Raw genomic sequence first — 27,904 nt, forward strand, 5'->3', positions numbered from 1 at the left:
TACCATTTAACTTGTTTTAATGTTTCTTCACAAATGGTGAAAAATACTAAAGTACAGACAGGAATAATCATAATGTTGTGGCCAACATTATAAATATGGAATTATAAATTTAAAACATTTTCTGGTTTAAAAAATAAATCTGGTAGTCAATGCAGCTCTGCGGGGTCTCTGCGTCTAGTAGGGCCGGTCTCTGCGTTCCTGACGGTGCTCGCCTCTGCAGGGCAAAAAGGAAAAAGGGGGCGATGTGTTAAAAATGGGGAGAGGAAACCGAGCTGCCAGCCTCATTCCCACAGAACAGGTGAGACCTGCTGCCCGATGGGCCCTGTGCTCCACAGCTGTTTCTACCACCACATACTTATCCATTTTCCCAGGTCCTCCACGCCCGCCTCTTCTTCCTCCCATCTGTTCCATCAAAGGTCCAGGGGGTCCCCCAGGGCCACCTCGTCTTCCTCCACCAAAGCCACCACGGTCCATGCCCCGGGTGCCGCGGAAGCCACCTCTGTCTCCACCACGGCCACCTCTGAACATTCCACCAGGACCACCTCGATCCATGAGGCCACCTCTTCCTCCCCGCATGCCACCAGGGCCACCTCTGCCACGGTCACCGCCTAAGGTAAGGGAAAGTACAGGAGAGGACAGAGAGAATGGGTGAACGCAGAGGTCCCCTCAGGATCTGCTGTCTTCCCCCCGCAGAAGATACTTTACCCCAAACACCTGGGTCACAGTTTAGAACTGATGGAACTACAGGTGACCCTTGAACAACAGCAACAGGTTTGAGGTGCATGGGTCCACTTATACATCGATTTTTTTCCCACTAAATATACTACAGTTCTAATCTGAGGTTGGCAGAGTTCTAATCTGAGGTTGGTAGAATCTGAGGATGTGGAGGGAGGGCCGAAAGTGGATTTTTTTTTTCTTTTGCTGTACGCAGGCCTCACTGCTGTGGCCTCTCCCACTGCAGAGCACAGGCTCTGGACGCGCAGGCTCAGCGGCCAGGGCTCACGGGCCCAGCTGCTCCGCGGCATGTGGGATCTTCCTGACTGGGGCACGAACCCGTGTCCCCTGCATCAGCAGGGAAGCCCCTAAGTGGATTTTTTTTGACTGCGCAGAGGCCCAGCGCCCCAACCCCTGCATTGTTCAAGGGTCAACCATGTAACTTAAAGAGCCCCAGTGTCCAGGGCTGAACTTGCTGAAATCACCAACCTGGTCTGGGCAACACAAAAGGTTAGTGCCAATTGATGGTACCTACCCGGGGGTGGGAAAGGTGGTGGGAGGAAGCCTTCAGGCTTTGGGGCCTTACACTGGTTGCACTCTGTTCTCCACGCAAAGTTCTGGTTTCCACACCCCCTGCATAAAGTTACATCACAACAGTATCACTTAAGTGAACAAGTAAAGGCACCACCTGAGCAGAAACCACCATAATTACTGAGTCCACAGAAAATGGCTTTTGAGCCTCAGGCAGCAACACACATAGCACCAGAGTTTGATCCAGCAAAGTCAACCATGTGGGCCTGAGTCCAGTGGACTGTGACCGTCTCCCGAAGGCTCCAAAACAGCCAGTAAAGGACCGACTACCACCACCACCGCCCCCAGCAGAGCCATCATGGTCATCATTACTCTCCTGCGGATGAAAAGAATCCAGCAGGCCTCCCCAGAATGGGAATGGGGCAAGATGTAGGGAGACTGCACTAGTAGGCTATCAGTGTGCCCCGAGAAGTACATACGGATTGGGGCACTGCCAGTCTCCAGCTCGGTGCTGGACGTTTCCTCCTCCAGACGGGTTCCCTCGGGAACCGCGGGGCCCTCTTGGTGGGAAGCCTCCTCTGTCTCCTCCACGGCCTCCCATGCGACCCATGGGTCCTCCAGGACCTCCTGGGCCTCCTGGACCTGCAATAAGCATAAACCACCTCTTTGCAGCACCAGATTTGCTACAGGCATACATCTCATGAAGGGAAACAGAAACAGAGATCACAGCTGTCGCTGCCCCATCACCTGGCCCATACTTTCCCACAGGCCCAAGGGCTAGTCACTATCATCACTGCGGTTAGCTCCACAACAACTTGAGGAGGGGAGTGCAGATGAAGAGAACAGCCCAGGGCTAAACCCCAGGCAGTGCGGTTCCCAATAGTCTAATATCGATCTAGATACCTTTTCAGTATTGCTAATGGGCTTGTCTTCACTCTAGAAACCAAGTTCCTCAAAGACAAGTGTACTAAACTTCCAAAGCAACACAGAAAGAGCCCAGAGACAGCATCCAGTAAATACCTCCTCGGAGCGGCGGCGGCATCCCTCTGCCCTCACGGGGGGGCATTCCTCCCCGCATGCTGTTCATTGGAGGCTTCTTCCGAGCAAGAGAAACTTTAAGTTTGCTCCCTTGAAAATCTTTCCCTGAAACAAGATAACAGAACACCAATTACTCCCAACCTTCCAACTCTTAGTCCCCTTGAGGGACCAGGCAAGGTTAGATGACTCCTTTCACCAACCCCACCCCCTATATCAAACCAACCATTCCTGCTTCATCAAGTGTGCCCACCCATGATGTTCCCTAAGATTTTTACAGGCAAGGCCAGAAAAGCCTTTAAAAGAAACAAACAGAAAACAAAAAAATAGGAGAGGCAGAACTTTCTGACACTTTTGTGCGAAGTGAATTTCCAGGATCAATGTCAAAGCCACACATATATGTAAACGCAAATGTAAACGGCTAAGGTGTCTGTGGGACTTTCTGCACCTCTGACATCCTTAGAGAAGAATTACAACTTTAGCATGAGGCTTTGAACAACAATGACTGAAAGTAAGGGATCTCTTAACCCATGGTCAGCGCCCAGGCCCTCACGTGGCTGAGGGGAGCGTGACAAGCACTTCCCAGCAGCCATCCAGTGCTCCTCCAGGAGCAGACAGAGGGTCTTCTTGCTCCTCTGGCTCTTGAGGTCCTCCTTCCTGCCATGTCCTATAGCCACACAGAGGGAGAACCTATCTGTCCCCGGTCCCTAGAACCACTTTAAGAGAACAACATTTAACAGCCAGAATTAATACTTTAGAGCAAGACCCTTTCTTTACCCACAAGTTGACACAGGCAACACTTGCTACCAGACCTTCTGTGTGCCCCAGAGGAGGCAGAGCTAAGAAGGCTAGGAGCACACCCTTGTTGACCTAGGGGTCCTACCATCAAACCACTCTAGGGTTCCTACCATCAAACCACTCGACGGCAGTTTTGGCAGTTGGCGGGTCTTCATAGGATACAGTAGCATCGCCTTTGGGCTTTCCTGTTTCCTTGTCCAAATAGATATGGATCATGGGTTGTCCAGTCCTCTTGTTTATCTAGGCATAAAATAGCATAATGAAGCTGTGACCAGAATATAGTTTTCAGGGGAAAATCCATGTGAAATTCTTTTTCTTTTCCATCCAAGTTCTTTACTGTCAAAAAGCAGTAAATTTTCCAGACACACATTCAGAAGGATGTTGTTTTAGCTTATCTGAGTGGTGGAATTATGGGTGACTTATTTCCTAAATAGCTACCACAAATCTGTACTTAGGAGACTTTCCCTCTTAGATGTGTTTTATCATAAAACCAAAATAGGTTTTATCATAAAACCAAAGTTCCAAATTGTGTAAATGAACTTTACAGGTCCCATTCCTCCCCCAGCCACCTTTTCCTGTGTCCCTGCACCTGCCCCAACACCCTGTAGGTCACACTAACAGGCACCCAGTGAGCAGCCACCTCTTAGGACTCAGGCAGGCTTTGATGCCATCATATAAGACACATCTCACATAAAGTAAAAATTACAATCATTAAGTACAACATACAGGGCTGTGAGTGTTCTAAAAGGATCTTGGTTATCTCAAGTTCAACACAGCCAGTTTTTCGAGACAGAAGAGATGACTAGTTTTTCAGCTCAACACCAGATGCAAGTGGCTTGAATTCAAGAGCCACACTGCACAAGAATATGGCTTTATGTGTTTTTTGCATATGATCAAACTCTTATCTGCATTTATAGATAAATTACGATATATATGTTATATATAATATATATATATATATATGCTGATACGTATGTTTTTATAAAGGACATACATATAAACACTGAAAGGAAATGTGGCGAAATAGTGGTATGAATGTTGGGGTATGTCAGTTTAAAATCTGTAATTTTACAAAACTTTGATAGTAAACACTGCTTTCTTAACTACGCATAAACCCCACATACACAAATAAACATATTCACAAGTAGAGAGAAATCTCCTTATATGATTTAAGATTTACCAAAATCGCTGGATCAGAAAATGCCATTCAAAATAGACCATTAACTAAAAAATAAATCTAAAAAGATCTGCAAAACTTTTAAGGAGATTGGCTTTACCAAACACCTAATAAATGGAGAAATACGATGTTAATGGGTCAAATTCTTATAGATTCATTGACTTCCCCGCAGTGGTTAAGAATCCACCTGCCAATGCACGGGACACAGGTTCGATCCCTGCTCTGGGAAGATCCCACATGCCACGGAGCAACTAACCCCGTGTGCCACAACTACTGAGCCCTCACATGCAGCAACGAAGACCCGATGCAGCCAAAATAAATAAAATTCTTACAGGTTCAGTAAACATCCAATAGGTTTTGTGGGTTTTTTTGCCGCTCTGCACAGCATATGGGATCTCAGTTCCCTGACTAGGGATCAAACGAGTGCCCCCTGCAGTGGAAGTGTGGAGTCCTAACCACTGGACCGCCAGGGAATTCCTCCAATTGGGTTTTTTTTTTTTTTTTTTTTTTTTTTTTTTTGCGGCACGCGGGCCTCTCACTGCTGTGGCCTCTCCCGCTGCGGAGCACAGGCTCCGGACGCACAGGCTCAGCGGCCATGGCTCACGGGCCCAGCCGCTCCGCAGCATGTGGGATCTTCCCGGACCAGGGAACGAACCCGCATCCCCTGCATCGGCAGGCGGACCCCCAACCACTGCGCCACCAGGGAAGCCCCCAATTGGGGTTTTTTAAGGAACTTCATAAACTGGTTCTAAAATGTATATATATATAAAATGTATAGAGCAAGGAGTAAACAACAAAACATTTCTGAAGAAAAAGAATAAAACAGAAGAATTTGCCTTACTAGGTATCAATATCGAGCATAGAGTAATTAGCAGTGCTACTAGCACAGGATCACGCAAATTAACCAAGTATACAAAACAGCCAAGAAACAGCTCCAGGTAGAGGTGTACTTTCTATGTGAAAGCATTATACACCACCAGGGAGAAGATGGCTCTTTCAAAAGATGTTGCGGAATAAAAGGTCTTGCAAATGGAAAAAAATAAAGACACAAACCAGTAAGGTAATGACCTCTAAGTTCAACCACAGTAAAATTAAGAACTACTCATCAAAAAAAAAAAAAATGAGTAAGTGGGCCACAGGGAATTCCCTGGCAGTCCAGCGCTTAGGACTCTGCCCTTTCACTGCTGAGGGCACAGGTTCAATCGCTGGTCGGGGAACTAGGATCCCGCAAGCTGTGTGGCACGGCCAAAAAAAAGAAAAAAGTGAGCCACTAACTGGGAGACCTGTATTTGCAACAAAGGACAAACAACCCAATGAAAAATGCGTACAAAACACAAACAGGTATTTCAAAGAAGATAGCGTGCCATTATAACATTATTAATGATCAGGGAAAAAGCAAATTAAATTACATTTCCATTTTCTTCTACCAGATTAGTGAAAGTTAAAAAAAAGGCGATTCCCGGTGAGGCTGTGGCAGGTGTGCAGTCAGAGTGCCAGTGGGAGTCTAAGCTGGTCAGCCAGACAGTTATTTTGAGGTTAAACACTGTACACATCTTAAGAACCAGCAGTTCTACACCTGGACATAATGGGTTCTCATTATCCGTGGATTCAAATTTGCAAATCTGCCTACTCATCAGTATTTTGCCTACCAAAATCAATACTTGTGGCACTTTTTGTGGTTACTTGCAGACCCCACCACCATTACAGCAGCTCAGACCAAACCATTCTAGCCACACTAGCTTCTTTGAGCTTACCAGGCAAGCTCCTGCCTCACTATTCCCTCCACTATTCTGAAATTATTTCCCTGCTCCTAGTGGCTCTGTTCCTCATTTTATCCCTGTTCTATCTTGCTGTATTTATTTTCCTCCCTAACAAATCACGATCACTGAACACAGTACAACTATATTCCTTTTTACAGTATGTTCCCCACTATATGTAAACTCCAAGGGTTCTTATCTGTTTGTTTCCCAGTATACTTGCCTTATAATAGTGTTTAATACTCTTCAAAAATTATGTAAAACAAAATATTACTGAGGACACATCTATAAAGTAAAGAAAGGGAGACATCTATAAAGTAAAGAAAGGGAATGATAAATTTCAGGAAGGGAGTTGAGAGAAGGGGTAAAACTGGGAAGACATATACCAGGTACTTCAAAGGTACTCATATAAAGCCGTACTTCCTAGGCTGGGGATATGGATACGTAAGTGTTATTTTAAAAACTATGTCATATTCTATATTTCACAATAAGTAATGTTCGTGTTAAGTATTCTTACAATTAACATGATAATTATAAAAATGACCCTGAGTTATCAAGTAACCTTAAATCATGTTTAGCATTTCTTTTCTATAAAAAATTTTTTGTGTTTTGCTTTTTGTATTTTAAGGAGCAAACCACAATATGGACAGTCCAGAAGGAAGTGGTTGAAAGATCTGCCAGATCACATGGTCATGCTTTCACTTACCTTGACAACTCCACACTGCTTAAAGAAGTCTGCCAGATCATCTAGAGTCACACTGTCACTTAATCCTTGCACATAAATTGCACTGTTGTCACAGTCTTCATCTGGATCTACAGGTGGGCCTTCCAGAGAAAAGTAGACAAAGGGAGTTATTTGTCATGTATCCATTAGAGTTTATTAACCAATGGTCACTACTGCCCACTGGTATTCATCACAAAGCTAAGAGAACTACCAACCTTACTAATAAGAATGACATGGAACTCTTGGTTTACTTTGATAAAGGAAGCCCCAAACTGCTCTTGACAGCAAGATTATCCCATTGATTTACCAGGCTGTTGAACCCCAACACGCACTTGCTTCTGTGCTATTCATTTATAAAGCACAATATAAAAATCAGGAATTTGGAGTTACCTAAATCAAGATCTGGTCCTTCGTCCATGGGTCCTGCCAACCAGGAAAGATCATATAAAATACTGTTAGTGCACGTCTTGCAAGCTACAAACCTTACAAACACACATAGCTATCTACTACACCACCATTTGATGGGGCTTCATTAAATTCAAAATGACCCGCACTGCTAAAATGGAGCAGTGCCCCTTTAACATCTGTGAAAGGTTTGCTAGGGTTTGCTTTTTCTTTGCTGGTTTGCTTTTAAACCATTAACCAAATACACTCTCAATGCTTATGTGCCAAATTAGTGTTAAATTTAAGTCAAATTTTTTCCTCCAAATAAACCAAACTTTAAAACTGTATTCTCCCCCATATTACAGAAGCAGTTGCTCAATACTTCAAGTTACCCTTTGTTTTGTAACCATAGGTTAACCTTATTACCCCTAAGACAATGCCGGCAGTACCCATTAGTCTCTTTTGTATAGATCATTTTTAAACCGCTTACGAAACTAATATAAAATTATAGTTTTCTAAATACTGACTGTATTTTTTTTTAAACACTATCCATGGTAATACTCAAAAACTTACCACCAGGCTTATTGAAGCCACCTCGCTCTCCAGCGCTGCTGGGGGGATAAACGAAGAAATGAAGGCCTTTCCCTTTAAAAGCCAGTACCGCTCTGAGCCTTGTGGGGGCTCGTGGGGAAGAAGGGCACTGGCTAAACACATCTCCAAACAATGCATCTCTCTCATCTTGTCACTATGCCTTTCTTCAGGGCAGCTCGCTCAAATTTCCTTTATATACAACCTTGCTTGTCTGATTGTACACACCACTGTGGTTGGTTCCTTTCATTTCGGGGGGCTGGTATTAATAGTGCAATACTTGGCAAATTGGGGAAAAAATACATCCCAAACACCCACCCCGTCAGCTGAAAAACAGGGAGAGCTTGGTGTGGAGAGAAGTAGCAAGCTGGGGTAACTGAATCTTTTCATGTTCATAAAGGTGCACCCTCAACCTCTCCCAGGGGAGAGCCAAGTGAGGCCCTGGGCTTCCTAACAAGTCACAGTATAATAAAGCAGGAGACACCAAAGTAAAGGCCTACAACACACACCAGAGGACGCATCCAGCCGATCTTCAGCATAAAGCCATACATTTCAGGGCACTAATGGGTTTAACAATCGCTGTGAAAGGAGAATTTACAACAAATACCAAGGCTCCACGGAATGGGGGTGCAACTTTATAGACATACCAGTTGAAAACAATGACAATGGCAGTATAAAATCACCGCCTTACGTATTTTAAAGGGAGAAGAAATATGAATTGGGCCTGTTTCTTTTTTAAAAAATTAAATAAAGGCAGCTCCTCAGTGGGAGGCCCTGAGCTTTTTCTAACCAGTATTGCACCTTTAATACCTGAATATACAATTTCAAGCTGTTGCATGCAGCTTTGTTTCCTTTTTAAAAGTACACACCATAAAATGTTCTCTCTCTTTAAACACAAAAGTTTACACTTTAATGTTACACAATTCTAGAGTATTATACCTCCTCTGGTTCATTACCAAACAACAAGTATGCAGTTACCAAAGTTACAGAAGGATTCCATTTATACAATGAATACATTTTGTTAAAAATATTCTATGTATATTTGTCCTCTCCATATGGACACCGTGTCTAGTCCCACTTTTCATTATGCTGCCGGCTGAGTACTGAGTACGGGTACTTTTTAAGTATTGAAGTGTATACAAGGCTCTCACTTTGTAACCTGTAGCATATAAATGCGACAAAGCATGTTAAAAAGTTTCCACGTTTAACAGCCAACGAAAATATCAAAATACTGAGGCAATGAAAAAGGGCATGTTAACAACATTGAGTGCCTTACCTGCAGAAGACACTGAAAACCATCACCACACCACAATAAAAAAGAGGGGAGAGGGGAAAGCCCTTGTCCTGTCCCCAAAGGATCCAACCGACTGCTTCACAGTCTGTTGAAAAACCTATGAGGAAAGCCATGATGTTTTCTATGGCTTCAGGAGAGACTTCTAACCCAGAAAGAGGGAACCCCTCTACTAGCAAAGTCTAGCAAAATTAGTAGAATTATTACTTCTGGAGAATTAAAATGAATAAACTTGAAATTGGTTTTGCAATCAAAAAATACTAGGATTCTAGGTGATTGGAAACGTGATGATAGTGATTTCAAGTGTCTACATCTATTTAAAACATCCATAAAGAAGGTGAAACCTTTATAATGGAATGACATTCTTCAAATCAGAATATTAATTTTACTTTATACCAAATTATTCATAAGTTTTTGCATCTTGTAAAATGACTTTCTTCCAATAAAGATTTCACCGAAGACTTTTTAAGTTATGCAGAATATGCAAAACAGTATTTTAAACCAGTATTGTTCAATAGTAAACAGATTGCTAATGTAAAAAATAAAGACCAACTTTTTAATCTTGAAGTACATTTCTGAAGAAATTCTGTTCAGTTTTTCCTTGAACCTACAGTGGCACCAAATCCAATTTATACCTACATTAACATTCTGCATAACTTTTTTACTATTTATATAGGGACAGAACACACACAGAACTAAGCCTTCTGGATTATGTTAACCAACATTATACCTCACCTTCATCAAAGTATAGACACCAGAAAGGGGAGAGGGTATGGGAGAAGGGAGGGGAAGGGTAGGCACAGGTAGCAGGGTTATGTTACTGATCTAAACAAAGTTTTCTAAACCAGATTGTGCCATCAATTAAAATGGTCAAACCGATTTAGACTTCTCAAAATCTCCAATGGGAAGAGTGATCCCATAATTATATACATTACTCTTCAAAAAGCTATTGGACTTCTTGTGTACCAGGTGCACCTCAGGCCACAGTTCAAGGGTTATGGAACCAAGATCTTCATCGTTATGTTCAACAGTTCCGAGTACAAACAGAAGTTAGGGACAAACATGGTGGAAGACAGCTGCATTCCTTTTTTGCAGTATATATACCAGGTATTTCAAGACAACCATTCAGAAGCAATTAGTTAAATACCTAGGGTTGTTTTAAGAGTTGTGTGTGTTCCATCCCAAGTCTTATTACCCACAGAGGCTTTGGACCTCTGGAAACCATGAAGGGAACTGAAAGCTCTAATTTCAAAACCATTCTTTGTTCTCCCCATCCCAACCAAGTAGATTGGCACTGAAAAAAGCAAACTGCCTCTAGATATGCCACAGAGATGACATTTCCATGTTTTGGAAGATGGCTTGGGCTCATCAGATTATCCATGGAAATGCAGAAATAAATTTCTTATGTCTTTCAGTCCCTTCTTTCCATTGAAAATCCTATGGATGAAACAAAATTAGGTAAAAGGAGAAAAGGTTTGCTCTTACCCCATTCCACCGCGTCCTCCTCCCCGCCCACCTCTGCTCATGCCTCCACGATCAAATCCCCCTCTTCCCCTGCCCCGGTTATCAGGGCCACTCATGCTCCGGTTCTCTCCTGGTCCGGAAAATCCTCCAGACTCCTGCCCATAAACACCCATGCTACTGGGGTGGTCCTGTCGGAATGAACCTGAGGAAAGAGTCACATCTGTAAGCCGTGGACCAGCATTTACACCACTGCCTGTTGTACTTTCTCCTGGAATCATAGAATTCTCAATTGCAAGGCACAAACCAAGGTACCATCTTCTTTACACCTGATTAAGCACTCCTGATCTTTTTAAAGTTCAACAAGAACAACTGGCTCATTAAGGCTGAAGTAACCTCATATAGTTCATCTAGAATAAACCACTCCCAAACAAAAAAAGGACTCTGGTCAACAGTTTACAGGGTTCTGTATCCTAAGATGTCTTTAAAAAGTTGCTTCTTTAAACCAAACTCAAGAAACAAAAATGGAGCCAGGTTTCTTGGGGGTTGCTAAGGGGTAGTCTCCATCAAGTAGCACTACTCATCTCATTGTCATAATGAGACACACTCAGGATGGAATTTAGTTAAAAGACAACAATAATCCAGGTAAGAGATTAAACTGTGAAGACAGTTTCTTGAGTTTTTGGTTGCTTTCCCACATAAAACCGTAAGCATTCTGTGAAACTTTTTTTGTTTGTTTTATGAATGTAAATAAAAACAAAACATAGCATTTTATTAACTATCAAAATTGCAGTAGTCTTCAATAGCTACCTGCTCACTCTCTCTTAATAAGCTGGGGTGGGCAGGCCATAAGAAATGCTGGCTTCACTCACTGTATATAACCTCCCCAAAGAGAGCAGGGCTGGCAGTCTACAACATTTTCTCTGGTCAGTTACAAACTCTCTTTTCTTGTAAGGCATACTAATAACAATTAAATTGGAGAAAAGCCAGGATATTAGCCAGGATATGATACCTTCAAGATGCATCCTGGAGTTCAAAAGTACACAATAGTAAAGAGCATTTCCCCATTTCAGACACTCCAAACATAACCATTCTTATTTGGTTTTCTCTCTTAGCAACTCACTCTGCTGCCCGTAGCTGCTGCTCTGTTGGCTATATTGACTTGGAGCCTGGCTGTAGGATCCAGTTTGGGGGGGGTAACTAGTGGGCGGCTGCTGCCCATAGCTGCTTTGTTGACCATAGCTACTCTGTTGTCCATAGCTGCTCGGCTGCCCATAGGTGTTCTGCTGGGAGTAACTGCTCTGATCATAACTAGTCGGCTGTGTAGAAGAATAGCTGAAAGTAAAAAAAAAAAAAAAAAAAAAAAAAAAAAAAACTTGTTAGGAAGGAGAGACATTATTTTTTCTAGTCCCCTAAACATGAGACATAAATAGTACATGACACAGAAATCCTTAAAAATGCAGTTACTTTCTACATATTAACATACAATGAATTTAAAATAAGCAAATATCTTTGTATTCAGAATAAAACTCTGAATGGAAGGGAGGGGATATTATTAAAAACAACCCATTTATAAAATGTACAACCCTAGAGCCTCTCCTTTACCCCCACCCTCATGAAAACAATAGTTATTCTCAACCAAATTCAAGGCAAATTGGGGAGTTTAGGTGCTTCCTGTATTAAGGGAAGAACATGCAGATGTGCTGCCAGGGAAGGTTGCCCCAGCAAAAAAGGCACTGAGAAAAATGAGGCAGTTAAGTGCGGTATTCAGTCCTAAGGCTGCCTCCAATAATTCCCTTGAGTGATGACAATTTTTCTGAAGCTAAAAGGCCACTTGGTGTGTGTTTGGCCACTTTTCTCTTGAGGATAAGTCTAAGTTTCAAACTGCTTTGGTATGTATACAGTTTCAAACTTTCAGACATGCCTGATCATCTACGAAATCCAGGCATTAATAAAGAAAAGATGGACAAGGAAACGTCAGTATCAAGGCATTGTATGAAAGATGAATATTACACTGATATTCGTCTTCACACATGTGAACTACAGGGCAGGGAAACTAAACAAAGATACATTCTTACACAGAAATAAAGCTTGAAAGAACTGGTATTAAACTCTGGATGAACCATAATGAAAAACCAAAAAGACAACACATTTTACAATTTTAATTCTAAGAACAACAATTTTAAGTATCACCAACCTCCCTCACCACAGCTCTAAGGATTCAAAGGCCTCTCTTCACACCAAGTGCACCTATTCCACTAGCCAGATTAAGTGCTCTCAGCATGACAGCTGTGGGTGGGCCCTGTGGAAGAACTGCTAGAGCCCTGCCCACTGCTGCTCCAAGCTGAACAGAGACACTTACCAGTCAGCTGTATTGGCTCATAAGCCTGCTCATGTCTGCTGTACTTTAATGTATAAACCAATGAAATGAGTACAAAAAGGGGAACTGTTAATTCTACCAAAACTAAGTTAACACTTTAGGACACAAATTCAGACAATTCATTTGAAAACTTGCATCAAATTAAATGTGAGAACTTGCAGTTCTTCCTCTACTTTAAAGAAACCAAAACTGGACATTGTAGCTGCTGGTGTGGTTAATGTAAGACAAAATACAGAACAAGTAAACTCTTAGTCAAAAGGAAGGGCCTTGGCCTAACCGTTAAAAGGCTGGTGCATGGACTTCCTTGGTGGCCCAGTGGTTAGGAGTCCGCCTGCCAATGCAGGGGGCACAGGTTTGATCCCTGGTCCAGGAAGATCCCACATGCCGTGGAGCAACTAAGCCCGTGCTCCACAACTACTGAGCCTGCGCTCTAGAGCCCACGAGCCACAACTACTGAAGCCTGCATGCCTTGAGCCCGTGCTCCGCAGCAATAGAAACCACCGCAATGAGAAGCCCGCGCACTGCAGCTATGAGTGGCCCTCACTCGCTGCAACCAGAGAAAGCCGGCACACAGCGACGACCCAATGCGGCCAAAAATAAATAACTAAATAAATTTATTAAAAAAAAAGCCTGCTGCATGAATGGACCTTTAAATATAAAATGATTAAGGTGAACTTTCTTTTTTTCGAAAAAATAATGCCCTGCACTTTACCCAGCTCAAATGTATCGGAGAATGTGGCTTCTGTGGTTCTGTTTACCTGCTTTCATTGTTTCTCATCTGAATAAACTAAAAGAAAAAAATTCAAAGAAAAAACCTAGAGTGATAAAAACGTATTTAGAGAGAAGAGTTTTTGACTGTCAGGCACTGCTATCAGAACTTAGGACTGAGGTTTTTTTGTTTTTTTTTTTTTTTAGGACTGAGGTTTTAATGTATAATATGTGGTCAGGCTTATCACTGGGAGAGTCAGATAACATAGCCCACCTGAGGAAGCAGAAGCAAGCTGGTCAGCCTGAAAAAAATCTGTTTTATTATTCTACTAGCTCACTGGACACAGAATGAGAAGACTGACCTGGTAGGAGGATAGGATGGTGGTGCTGTGACTGGCTGCATGGGGTAGCTCCCAGGTACCTGGGGATAACTGTAGTTACTCTGTCCATATCCTAGGCTGGGCTGGTTGTAACCTCCTGTGCTAGATTGAGGTTGACTAGTCTCAGCGGGTTTGTTACCATCCTGCGGTCTAAAAGGAGAAATAAAAAAGTGAGACTTTTTTCTCAACCACAAAATTCTTGGGTAAGAACTCTACAATCTATGAGCAATAAGCAATGTTAGTATTGAGCTTGGAAATATATACAATTGCAAAGCGAACTACATCAAAACCCAATGTCGGTCCAACTGTTTCTGCTGGAAGACAACACTAAAGATGGGGGAGACTTAATCTCATCCACAGAAGAGACATCAACATGCTCCATTCATTCCATATCAGCAGCTACAAAAGGCAGTTACGGGCTTCCCTGGTGGCGCAGTGGTTGAGAGTCTGCCTGCCGATGCAGGGGACACGGGTTTGTGCCCCGGTCTGGGAAGACCCCACATGCCGCGGAGCGGCTGGGCCCATGAGCCATGGCCACTGAGCCTGCGTGTCCGGAGCCTGTGCTCCACAACGGGAGAGGCCACAACAGTGAGAGGCCCGTGTACCGCCAAAAAAAAAAAAAAAAAAAAAAGGCGGTTACAATACTTTGTGCTGCCCATTTAAGAGATGTTGGGGGGGGCTTCCCTGGTGGCGCAGTGATTGAGAGTCTGCCTGCTAATGCAGGGGACATGGGTTCGTGCCCCGGTCCAGGAAAATCCCACATGCCGCGGAGCGGCTGGGCCCGTGAGCCATGGCTGCTGAGCCTGTGCGTCTGGAGAGACCACAGCAGTAAGAGGCCCGCGTACCGCAAAAAAAAAAAAAAAAAAAAGAGATGTGGGGGGGAGGTGGTTTGTTCGGCAAGAAAATGCCTTTTCTTAAAAAGGACCATTAAAGACAAGCAAGAAACTTTAACAATAATGCAAATTCTGGGTCAGAGTAACATTTACAAAAGTCCATGGCATTTATAAGTTTGGACAATCTGCAGGTTTATGTCTCTTTTTATGTTTCTCATCTATTAAGAACAGACCTGAAAACAACATTTCCTAACTTGAACTGCCATAAATTAATCTAACCCTGCCTCAGTCTCCATAATGGAAATACCAGAGTAGGGCAGGGACACACATAGGGATGGAGACAGACAAACACACACACTCCTCTCACGCTCAGGTGAACTGGAAAATATCCTTGTTAAATGACGAAAGCCAATCTTAATCCCAAGGAAGAAAAAAGGTTTCTATTATCCCTTTACCTTAACAGTTTATAACAGGGTTGTAGCAAAGTGAGCATATGCTATTTTAAGCAAAGCCCAAGAATCAGCAGGCAGACCAGGGAGGATGTGGAAGCACTGGTTTCTCCAAAGAGCTGAAACGGGTCACAAGCCCCCTCTTTCTAGGGGAAAAGGGAGTAGCTATCACTGAGCACAAGACAGCTGTTATAAAGTGTTAAGGATCGAAAAATTAAAAGGAACCAAAAAGGATGATTTATTCAAAGACCAATTAGTATATACCCCCGCCCCCCAGCTATGGCTTGGATATACTGTTGCAATGGAGCATCAAATGGGACTTCAAACATCTGAGAACACTCTAGGTCAACTGAATTGGGACCCTACAGGAATCAGCTTAACACTAACCACTGCACAGGCTGTCTAGAAGAGGTAAATTACCAAGTAGCTCTGATTACTCACTGTGCATTTTAGAAGTAATCTCATGAGTGTTTGCCAGAGCTAATTTCTTACCTCTACAGCAGACAAAAAGTCTAGGTTACAAGTTGATCTCTTGTTTACTCCCTAAAAAGTCTTCTTTCAAACCAGAATTCAATGTTCCTTCAAGACTGTATGCAGAAGCCCCCTAAGTGCATTGCCTAAAGCAAAGACCTGAAATCTTCTGTTAAGTAATAATTAATACTGTTTACTTGCTAATCAGTCACGGAGTATGAACTCTGCTCAAATATTCACCCTATAGCAGGGCACCCAGTTAAGAATTTATACTTGCCTGGGATAGTTAGATTACCAACCCAATACATAATACAGAGAAAATCATGTCACCGACGTCTGACTTCTGGATATGGATATACCCTTTACTGACAACTGGATCGTGTGACTATTTCTTGAACCACATGATTCTACCCCCATCCCAACTGTGAACTAGTGTTCTTCCCAAAGAGAAAGGTGTTACCCATTTACAGGGTCAATAAAACCAAAGGTAAAAGCATCAAAGTACAATTCTATCAGTTGTTGTGAGGAAACCACACTCAATTTTCTTCTGGGTTTAGCAAAGTAAATAACCAGCTTCCTCCTACCGAAAAGTCCACTCTTCTGAAACTAGACAACCCACTCAGTGACATTCCTCATTTTGGCCCCTGGATGGCACCATTTCTCTACTAAATGAAGAGTACTGTTTGTGGTGTGACTGTAGCGGGTGAAGAACAATTAATTAACACCTAAGTATGTGAGTAAGCATTACAAAGGAACCAAGTCATACATTCTCTAAGTGAGGCTTGCTCTCTTTTCTGAAAGCCTGAGGATGCTGTGTTAGGAATAGGTGAGGGGGCCTTACCTTGCAGGCGCGGTGGCTGCTGGCTGCTGCCCATAGGCTGGATAAGCAGGCTGAGTGCCATATGCAGACTGAGCTGCATAGGAGGCCTGGGTGGTAGTGACTGTAGCAGTGGTGGTATCATAAGCACCAGTGCCGTACCCCTGGACAGGCTGACTGTATGCCTGGGGGGCAGTTGGAGTAGAATATCCTGGAATAAAGGAGAGCTACGTCAGATTTCTGGCTCCTCAGAGACCTGCCTAGACACTCATTAACAGGACAATCTGTAAACCACCTACTTTCAACCATCATGATATTTAGCTCCTTTAAATATTTCCCCTTCAGTAAAAATAGCAATAAACCAATATTTAAAGCCTAAGTTCTCTGAAAATACTCAGTTTTCAGCAAAGCACTGTCTCTTTTGCTCTAAACCACACCTAAAAGAAAGGAGAGAGAGTAGGCCACAGAAAGTGCTGGTATAGGAAAAAGGGCTCCCTTTGCCCCCACCTCGAAAGCATTCAATAGGGGACAAATCTGCTTTCACTAATTCTATAATCCAACAGGAATAAAATGTCACAGAAAGGGAGGTAAAAGGCAAATGACACAACATCTGTAAGTAGCTATAAAATAATGATCCAGGTACAAGTTTTAGCATTAAAACCTATCATTTGGAACTATCTGCTTTCAGCCCCAAGCATCATGGGCAGTTCATGTTTAAGGAAACTGGAAATTGCAGAGAACATGTGTTTAATTTTCAGTGAGATGTTAACAATTGATTAAACACTCTAAGAACTGCTAATTTTGTTTCGGGTAACGAACAACTAAGAAAATGCTTGTTACCGGCACTAAGATTTGAAATGGCACATTAGTAATAAAGACATACTACAAGTTACATTTGCTTATGTACATGACCAACAAAGGCTTTCCCTATTTAACTTTTCTGATAATTTTAAATTAAAGTTAACATTCCCAAAATAAACAATGAAAAGGTAAATGTTTTTCACATAATAAAACCATTTGAGATTCTAAGCCTGTCATCAAATTACCCACCCCATTTCTCTTATTTACCCACCGCAAGCAAATGAGTCTTCTTCCTGCTCAGCAATACTGGAGAAGGACTCTGCAGCCCCCTTGCTATTTCCCTAACCAAATGTTACAGACCTATTGTCACAGGTGTGCAGAGACCAAGCTAGGCTCTTTCCCTAGTTCCTGCCTCTGCCAAACCAGGCAGGATCCATGCCCTTTTCTTTTTTTGCCATACTGCTCGGCTTACAAGATCTTAGTTCCCTGACCAGGGATTGAACCCAGACCCTGGAGTCCTAACCACTGGACTGCCAGGGAATTCCTGGGATCCATGCCCTTTCATTTGGAACTTGGGCTTGGAATGTGACAACTCCCACCCCTGGACCTGCAGCTCCTAACCTGCATCCCTTTCCTACAAGAAGTATTATAACCTTTCCTGGTGCTTGGCTTCCCTCCCTCCTACTCCTCCCTCACGGTCAACGAGCACAAGTAAGCCATGCAATAAAAAGTTGGGTCTAGCTGTCAGCATTTATGTCCATCAAAGAAAAACCCAAATCTCACTAAAGTAAAAATGTTTCAGTACTTAAACTTCAGTTAGAATAAAGTGTCCTCACTATATACACAAAAATAAATACAAATACCAACTTAGCCAAATACCAACAAATAGCCAAAAACAAATACCAACTTCCCTTTGTACAATCTAAAGTGTCATCTTTTGTAGCACAGAGTATACTACTTTCTTCTCCATCCCAAACATTTTAGGGAAATTCTGAAATTAATTATACACATATTTCCTTCTCAAACAGGGAGCCCCAAGCACTGGAAGTTTTTCAAGTTGGCATATTATTCATCTGAACTGTTTATTTAATTTAAAAGTTCTTTGCAGAATCCTAATGTCAACCACATAAAGCACTCATTTATTTACTGGAATCTAATTCCACCTACCCTATTACTCCTACACAGATTTTTTTTTCCCCTACATGACAGGCCATCTATAAGATTTACAAGAAGAGGACTTCCCTGGTGGCGCAGTGGTTAAGAATCCTCCTGCCAATGCAGGGGACACGGGTTTGAGCCCTGGTCCAGGAAGATCCTACATGCTGCAGAGCAACAAAGCCGTGCACCACAACTATTGAGCCTGTGCTCTAGAGCCCACGAGCCACAACTACTGAAGCCCATGCTCCACAACAAAAGAAGCCACCGCAATGAGAAGCCCACGCACCAGAACTCAGAGTAGCCCCCGCCTGCGGCAACTAGAGAAAGCCCGCAGGCAGCAACAAAGACCCAATGCAGCCAAAAATAAATACAGTTAAAAAAAAAAGATTTATAAGAACAATTAAAAAACAACAACAAAAAGTGACAAGGGCAGTAACTCGTGTCATAGAAGTATCCAGCAACAGAGCCTTGCAGTGCTAAAGATTACACAAATAGACACTGGTTAATTAATCATTTTTTTTAAACATTAATAATCTTTTAATTAATTGTAGTACCTGCACAAGCAGCCAATCAAAATGAGCAAAAATTAACAGAGCAAAATGATTTAATGACAATAAAAAAGTCCAATAGCAAAAAGACAACGTATCTACTATGTGTTGATAAATTTAAGGAAAAGGGTAGTAAGAAACATCACACAAACCAACCAGAATTTTTGTTCAACTTCAACGGTAAAAACTAAAGTCTAAGATTTCTATTCCAATTAAGAGTTGAGATTTATATAGCTCCCTCTCATGAAGCTTAATTTTAAAATATTCTATAAGTGTCTTTTTATATATTTCTTCCAATAATTATCCAATGACTCTTTTAAAAATAAATTTATTAGTTTTGGCTGTGTTGGGTCTTCGTTGCTGTGTGCGGGCTTTCTCTAGTTGCAGCGAGCAGGGGCTGCTCTTTGTTGTGGTGCGCGGACTTCTCACTGTGGTGGCTTCTCTTGTTGCAGAGCACGGGCTCTAGAGCGCGGCGGGCTTTAGATGCAGTGCGTGGGCTCAGTAGTTGTGGCTCATGGGCTCTAGAGAGCAGGCTCAGTAGTTGCAGCACACGGGCTTCATTGCTCCACAGCATGAGGGATCTTCCCGGACCAGGGCTCGAACCCATGTCCTCTGCATTGGCAGGCAGATTCTTAACCACTGCGCCACCAGGGAAGCCCTATCCAGTGACTTTTATGTGTAAAGACAGTAAGAGGTAAGGAAAAAAGCATTAAGTGTTCCTGAACCTACTTACTACTGTCAGGGTCCTGCTTGGTTTGGTTCAGCCTCAATCTGCTCACTAGGTTTAATTTTAGTTCCTACACTCCAAAAGCTGATGGAAGAATTTGGGGAGATATGAAAGGTCTTCCATAAACTACAAAGTGAAAACATGGCTCCACAGAATCTAGAAGACTACTGTATTTCCTATAAATGACTTTATCATGTTCTTATAAAATGATCCAAAGGCTCCAAAGGCTAGATCTAAGCTGTATTACTTCAGATGATACTTATTTTTAAAATAAGTTAAGGTCAAAAAGATACAAAATATCTAGCTATAATAAATCAGTCCTGGGGATGTAATGTGCAGCATGATGACTACAGTTAGCAATACTGTATTATATATTTGAAAGTTGCTAAGACAGATGATCCTAAAAGTTCTCATCAAAAGGATGTGTGGTAATTCATGTTAACTAGACTTACTGTGGTGATTTCACAACATACACAAATATTGAATCATGTTGTATACCTGAAACTAATGTTATATGTCAATTACATCTCATTAAAAACATAATAGCTTGAAAACGTAAAGTTCATCTCACAATTTCAAAATTCTGTGCTAAAAATACAAACTGCAGAGTCTCAGTTCCAGCTCTTCCTACAGTTGCCAACACCCACAGAAAGTTTAAACATTTCCCATCCTATTCAATGATATGCATTGAGATAGATTAGGAAATACTTCGCATCAAATCCAGGACACTGTCACGAAGTGAGATAAATTACAGGTGGGTTTCTCCCTACTAATGACTCTGATAGACCATATATAACTTGGGATTAAAGACAGTTTGAAAAATCAAAGTTTTTACATCTTAAAGGTAGGGATCCTGAAATGTCACACAGCACCAAACATAAAAAAGTTATTGTAAAATTTTCACAGGCTCCATTTCAACCCCAGTATTAGGATACAATTTATTCTAATTCTTAAAATAATTTTTTTTTTTTGCTCCCTGGAATGCTGTTACATATATATTTAAGACATACTATGGATAAAAATAATTCATTAACATTTAAACAGAAAATAAAATGTGTCTGGACCGGAAGCCAACCAACAGACAAACATAATACATGCAAGGTGGCAATCTGTTCCTCTGAATAAATCTAATCATGCAATCTATCCTTCAGGGAATAGGGGGAAATCAGCTGGGGAGTAGTCACCTGAAATACCTTTGAGAAGGTGAACAACTATTATTAAGGCTTGACACAAAATAATGTAAAATAAAACAAAGCGAAACCTTTCCCAAAATCACATAAAGAAAAGGGACATGAATCTGCGAATGGCACCTGAAGCAGTTTTCCATTAGCACCTTATTGTGTGTGATGTTAGAAAGTTTGAGGGTTAAACAAATGAAAACACCTAAAGGGTTAACATTACAGGGTTAGACAAGATGGAAAGCAATTCCCATGCAAGAATGAGCAGGATAGTCAAACCTGTACTGGTCCCTTCTACTGTGGAAAGCACAAAGCAAAAAGTAGAGGGCACACTATCAGATGAAGCAAACAGATGTGAAAATCAGTTTGATTTTTAAGCAGCTCAGTTTAAGAAGGCTCATTCTTTCCCAGTATTAGCATTAGCAGAATCTCTTATATATTCTCTATTTTGTCGTGAGATTACTCAATACACTGTATAAAATAGCTAGCATGAAAAGTTCTTTTTTCCCTTGGAATTTATCCCACCCACATTCTATCAGAGATCCCTCAAGGAGAATATAATGAAAAGGAAAAAAACAAAACAAAAACCCCCAGCTCCTCCTAAGAATAAAGGATCCCCAAACGCCAAGGTATCAACCAGAATATACACCCAAGAGCACAAGTAACAAGCTTCTTAGCAAACACCCTAGCTAATGTAACCCCAAAGTCTCTCTAGAGTCTTACCAGTGGGAGGCTGTCCATAAGAAGTTGCATAGGCGGTCTGCCCATAGGTTGCAGTGGTCTGAGCCTGGGTATAGCTGACATCAGTGGGCTGTCCATAGGTTCCATAACTTTGTTGCCCATATGCCTGCTCAAAGAAAATGGATTTAAGAACTTCATATATGAATCTTGCATTTTAGCAATAAAATGGACTGACTTCTAAGTTCCTAAATTGGAAAACCAAAGTCAAAAATATGCTTTCTAATAAAAAGGTTAAAAAAAAAACAGACAAGTGATCGCAGTATCATGAATGCTTGTTTCTCCTTATCTAATCCACTCATATTTTCATAAACTACAAAAAAGTTCCTGAGATAATCGGGCAAAACCACAGTTTAACGATACAGGAGATTAACAAGATGCCCTCAAATGATTAACAATGAGGGAACAGGTGTATAATTGCCAGCACTTAGTGTAGCAGTTTTAGCAAACGGAAACAAATGCTAGGAAGATAAAATGAACAATGAAAATGAAAATGGGACTAAAATCTGTCAGACAATCTTGAAAACTATATTTTCACCTTGAGACAAAATTTTAAAAATTATCATACCACTTCAAAGAAAATGAACAAGATCGCTGCATGTCTTCTTAAGACAGCAAGACTGCTGTCTTTTGAACCTGGACATCAGTAATACTTAAAACCTGGCAAGGAATGAACTGTTTTTTCAGATATTAGCAAGATCACATTCTAGATGTGAATGACCAGTTATGTAAGATCAGCCAGAGACATCACATTCTGCCTGTCCTATAATGTTTCCATGGCAGAGCTACTGTATCCATTTTATGCCACAGACCGTTTCAGAACTTGAGATGATATTGAGAACACTAGGTGGCTAATTTCTAGTATCTGTTAGCCTAGACTTTAGAATAGACTCACGTACTAGAAAGAGCTCAAAAGCCCTATAGTTAGGCACCCATAAGAGTTAACCCATCACTTAATGTGTGACCAGTGGCGAATGGTGTAATATCTATGCACTGCAATTTTTCATCTGCAAAATGTCATAATATCACCTTCCTCTGCAGAACTGCTGTATGATTAAGTTAAATAAATTTAAACACAAAATATGTAGAAGGAACAAGCATGGAGCAAAACACCTAACTTGAGAAACCATACTAGGGAGGAAAGGAGAGCTAGCAACTCCCAGTTTGATGGTTTCATTACAATGGCACTCCCACTGTGAAACTTTAAACACCTGTGTATTTTATGATTACAAGCACATTATACTCTTCTACTACCTAATTTCTGAAGAAGATTTGTGCTAGCTATTGTTTCAATGGCTGATGGAAATATTTAACTTGGGGATGCAGCCACAAATAATTATCTTAAAGATTACCTGGGTGGTCTGTGCATATCCTTGAGTGGGCTGGGCGGTGTAAGCACTGTAGCTGTAAGAGAAATTAAATGCAAGAACTGAATATAGAAATCCAGATTCCATTACTAAATCCTCTACAATTAAAGGAGGCTCTGTACTCTAAAAAACAACAAATCACACCCAAGGTACTGCTGTAAAAGTTTGACTTACCCCTGCTGGGCTGCAGCTTGGCTGTAGGTACTGTAATCTAGAGAAAACAAGGAGAGAAAATAATGTGAAGCCAACATTTACAAGGAGAAAGGAAAAAAGGGGGGAAGGAATTCAGGTGGCAGGAAGATGAATTTTAAAAACTGTATTGAGGGACTTCCCTGGTGGCACAGTGGTTAAGAATCCGCCTGCCAATGCAGGGGACACGGGTTCGAGCCCTGGTCTGGGAAGATCCCACATGCCGTGGAGCAACTAAGCCCGTGTGCCACAATTACTGAGGCCCGTGTGCCTAGAGCCCGTGCTCCACAACAAGAGAAGCCCCCGCTCACCATAACCAGAGAAAGCCCACACACAGCAATGAAGACCCAACACAGCCAAAAATAAATATATATATATTTAAAAAAAAAAACCAGTATTGAGAGGACCTACAGGACAACACAGGTCCAAATGAGTACCTCTTATCTTTCAACACCAAAGTAAAAAAATCTGAGCCAGTTAAACAGAAAATTTGAACAAAGTGCCAACTAATGAGGTCAAGATCATCTGATTTGGCAAAGATACTTTGCATGTTCCCATGACTACAAACTTCCCTTAACTGTAGGCTGTCATTTCAAATATATGATCATCATCCTAAAACTAACAGGAGAACAAGATAAACTCAAGAGGATCGGAAGTTTTACCTTCATATAAAAAGGAGGCATGCAACAATATAACAATGTTTAATACCAGAATAGTTATACCAGTAGCTACATCTCCTCAAAAACTAGTTAAAAAAAAAAATCACTCCCTCACTTTAGCAAGTTAGACCAACCATAATTCCCGAGGAGGACTGTGAAATGAAATGGCAGAAAACAAGAGGACAATCATCTCAATCCAGTGTTCTAAAGGGTTTGCTGACTATATGAGGGCTACATCTGTAGAATAATTAAAAAACTAGACACATTGTAAGTACAAGTGAAGCAGTCAAGGCAGACTCATGATAACTGGCAGAGGAGAAAGCATTTAATCTTTGGGGGAATAACTTGGTTTTAGGTAACATCATCTTTTTAAACTCAAGTGATTTCAACTTAAAAAAAAAAAACAACTTATCTTCCCCTCTCCTCTCTAAGTAAAGCTTCCTACAACTTTCCTTTTCATAAGAAATTTACAACACGCACAAAAAAGGACTAAAAATGAAAACAAAAAAAACCCCTCTGGTCCACTGAGGCGTCTGCAAGTAGTGAAAACAGAAAACAAAATGGTTAAGAGGTTTTCATGGCACTACTGAATCAAACATATATTTTTAAAGAAGTTAAAGTAATTATTTTTTTAAATCCTGCCCAATTCTTTTTTTTTTTCTGCCCAATTCTTTGCTCTCCACAAGAACTATGTATCTTATTCTATAAGGCAACACTGTCATTAAGGCAGACCAAAGGGTCCTTTCTTCTCCAATCAGAAAATAGTCCCTCACCTGAAAGCAACAGTTGACAGCTCTTTGTGGAGGAGTTTCTAATCCCACTCCATTCAAAGCCTGCTTCACAGTTCACCTGGCCTGCCCCCAGAGCATTTTGCTGAATCCATCTCTTTAACTTAGCTCATTTTTCATCTCTCTACACTTCACTTGACCACTTTCCTTCCTCTGTACACCCTTAACTCAGAACCCTGAATCATCAACATTATCAAATCAACGGCCAAAGGCTATGTATAATGAACAAATTGATTTGTTCAAGACAATCTTAGCTCTGTATGTGACATATAAAAAACTAAATGCAAATCACTTCTTCCATGTTGTAGTTACAAAATAAACATACCAATGAAGCATCAAAAATCAAATATTTCAAACTACCTTCTGCAGAAGCTTCTGTATGAGAAATGATTCTAAATAGCTGACATGTAAGCTCAATGTCTGCAAGAGGACTGCTACACAAGAAGTTATGTAAAACATCAAAGTGGCGAAGCTGACATGAACAAGGAATGATCTCAGATCCATGGGAAACCAGCTGATTTAGCCCCATACTGGTGGGCTACAGAAAGTGGCAAATGTGCTTCATGAGAACTTATGTTATCTACCTACAGCATACAAACATTATATGGCCTCAAAAATCTACAGTTACACATTTGTCAGATTTTTTAGCAATTATTTTTTTTGTTTTGTTTTTTTAACTACCAAATCTGCAGCTGAAGACTACACTAAAAATACAGGACAGGTTGAGGAGAGAAGGGGCTGTGACTGGGGTGGGGGTGGGGGACCTCCAGAGTGCTGACAATGTTCTATTTCTTGGTCTGAATGGTGGTTACCTGGGAGTTCGCGTTGTAACTCTTCGTTAAAGTGGACATATACTCTAGGTACTTTTCTATATATGCTACACATGAGGAGGAAAAACAACTAACATTACCCAAGGTGGTGGCTTTTAGACACTTTAAGGCAGTCACGATCAAGAAACTGCAGAGATTTAGAGTTTCAGACTAACATCATGAGTTAAAGTCACTATGGGACAACTTTGTGGGAGCCAAAATACTTTGCTGTAAGGTCAGAAGCTAAAGGCTGAAAAAGCTCTTAAAAGGTCTAGCCTAACCCCTTCATTTGGACTGAAAGGAAACCAAAGTCCAGATAAGTTAGTGACCCCCCCCCCCCGCAAAGGGCCCCCAGCCAGGCCTACTACTGTGTGTCTACATAATCCATAATTGTAATTCTAATATAGTATGTGGTGGTTACCAGTAAAAAGAGGTTGAGCAAAGTAGAACGAAAAAGGGGCAAGTCCAGCCACACACAAATTTGAACACACATATTTACTCCCCCAACGTTAACAGGGAAGGGAGAGTAGCACTCCTCCTTACAAAATCCTAACACTGCAGGGAAGAGGAAGGTGGAAAGGGCTTTGAGGAAACCATTTCCCACCAAGATGTGTGTAAGACTGTGGTTATTTCAGAGTTCTTTCTTCTAGGGGCACTCTGTACCCTGGCACTAACAGCCAGCATCTACCTGCTTGTTTACTGACCACATAGTTGCGGAGAGTTCTGAAACTGTCATTCCGTTGCTGGATTCTGGACCCTTTTCAAATTAAAACTCTGAAGCACCCAGAGCTTCTCCCATCTTCCATCTTCTCCAACTGCTTCTTAAGGCCTGGAGTCAGGCTGCCTAAGAACACCCCCGGAGGCAAAAATGCCCCACTCAACCAATAACCACAAGTTAGTGCAGGAACAGGCTGCAAACCGCAGGTCACGTTTAGGCTACTCTCTTACACACTCCGGGCGTCAAGGACCACCCCAGACATCATATTCCAGCTCCCACCCCGGGCTTTCAAAGTCCAGTCCGCGCCTCCTTCCGCTCTCTTCTATCAGTCCACGAAATAAACAAGCCTCTCGGCTTAACCTAAGCGAATAGACGTGCGAAACGATTACTTAAGTATAATTCAAACGCCGACTGGGGCCTTTTGTTTCCCCTAAGTCAAAGAGGCGAGAAATTTCTTTCGGTGGGGATTTCTGGCCACACGATCCGGGTTGGCCTTATACAAAAAATCTCCCTCGGCGTTTGCTGAAAAATGGCTCTGGGAATTGCCTTTTGGGGCAGTAAGGATAATTAATAATGGTAAAAACCGAATCCCGAAGAGGCAGCCGATTGGGGGGCTGTAAAGGAGCCGGGGGGGCACTCCATCTAAACCCCAGTTCGGGCAGAAGTTCGGCTTGGGGGTTGGAGCCCGCCTTAGACGCAGCTCTGCGGCCCCGGACGCCCCAGCCGACCCGGCTTTAAGAATGACGGGGCTCCCGCTCATAGGTCGGCGCCCCTCGGCTCACAAATCCGCGAAACCTTTTTTATTTGCTTTTTTCTCTCGTGTTCTCGGTGAGGCAGAGGAAGCGCTCGGGCTTGGGCTGCCGCCCTGGAAATGGGGTTGGGGTGGGGAGAGTCAGAGGGTCAGCGGGCCTGCGGCTTCTCGGGCCGCCGCCGGCCCCCCCCCACCTCCGGTTTCGGGGTGCCGGGCCCGAAGCCTAGCCGAACCCTCCCCCCACCCCCACGCGGGGGCCCAGAGGCCACAGGCCCCGCCCACGTGGCGGGCTGCCCTGGGCGCGGGGCCCGACGGCCATCACACAATGGAGACTAAAGCAGGCCCCGCGCGTACCCGCCGCCTCGAGCCCCCCGCGCGCGGGGGGCGCCGGAAGGTTCCAGAACCGGCCTGCCCAGTTGGGGGAGGGGAGGGAGCGGAGGGGGACGCCGGCCGTCGAGCTTCTCACGCCGCGACGGGTACCTCACGCCCTTCTTGGCAGGTCCACTCAGTCGTCCCGGCCACCCCGAGAAACGAGCGGCCCCCAATTTGGGCATCCCGGCCGTCGCCGGAGCGACCGCAGTTCCACCACACTCACCCGTGGACGCCATTTTCTCTCTCCTTCCTTCTCGTTCTCTCAACGTCCGTCTCCCTCTCGCTTTCCCTCTAGGCACCGCACTGCGCAGGCGCGAAACCCGCAACCTCGGGCGCTACCATCGGGCCAGGCCACGGGGGTGGGAGACGGAGGGACGAACCACAGCTTTCGCGCCCGCAAACCTAGTCCTAATCCTCTCTAAAGAGCACCGGATGTGACGTGTGGGCCAAAATAGCACCGCAGGGGCGGGAGCGGCTGGCGAGCGGATCTTGGTAACAAGTCGGAGTGATTCTCCGGTTGATGCTAGGTTGTTTGGAATGGTTACTCCCGCTGGCTCTAGGGACCGTCTCTGAAGAGTCGGCCTTGGAGGGAAACGGAGGCCG

General features: G+C 42.7%; 1 protein-coding gene across 2 annotated transcripts; it reads right to left on the reverse strand.

Annotated features, from left to right (window-relative positions):
* On the reverse strand, nucleotides 1–27,597 carry EWSR1 (EWS RNA binding protein 1). Of its 2 annotated transcripts, none has more exons than XM_065889285.1 (17): nucleotides 27,525–27,597; nucleotides 23,190–23,226; nucleotides 23,001–23,052; nucleotides 21,634–21,757; nucleotides 16,523–16,709; nucleotides 13,911–14,078; nucleotides 11,584–11,795; nucleotides 10,485–10,665; nucleotides 7,694–7,728; nucleotides 7,127–7,159; nucleotides 6,719–6,837; nucleotides 3,189–3,318; nucleotides 2,266–2,388; nucleotides 1,725–1,887; nucleotides 1,250–1,347; nucleotides 356–608; nucleotides 1–214 (listed from the first exon to the last, which is right to left on the reverse strand). In XM_065889285.1, exons 1-17 carry the CDS (start codon nucleotides 27,535–27,537, stop codon nucleotides 175–177), a joined length of 1,968 nt encoding a protein of 655 aa, XP_065745357.1. In that variant the 5' UTR covers nucleotides 27,538–27,597; the 3' UTR covers nucleotides 1–174. The 2 variants fall into 2 exon arrangements, with proteins under 2 accessions (XP_065745357.1, XP_065745356.1); XM_065889284.1 differs by having other exon boundaries at nucleotides 7,694–7,731; nucleotides 27,525–27,537.
* Nucleotides 27,598–27,904: the final 307 nt, after the last annotated feature.

The sequence above is a fragment of the Phocoena phocoena genome, chromosome 13 (assembly GCF_963924675.1).
Source record: "Phocoena phocoena chromosome 13, mPhoPho1.1, whole genome shotgun sequence".
Classification (NCBI taxonomy): domain Eukaryota; kingdom Metazoa; phylum Chordata; class Mammalia; order Artiodactyla; family Phocoenidae; genus Phocoena; species Phocoena phocoena.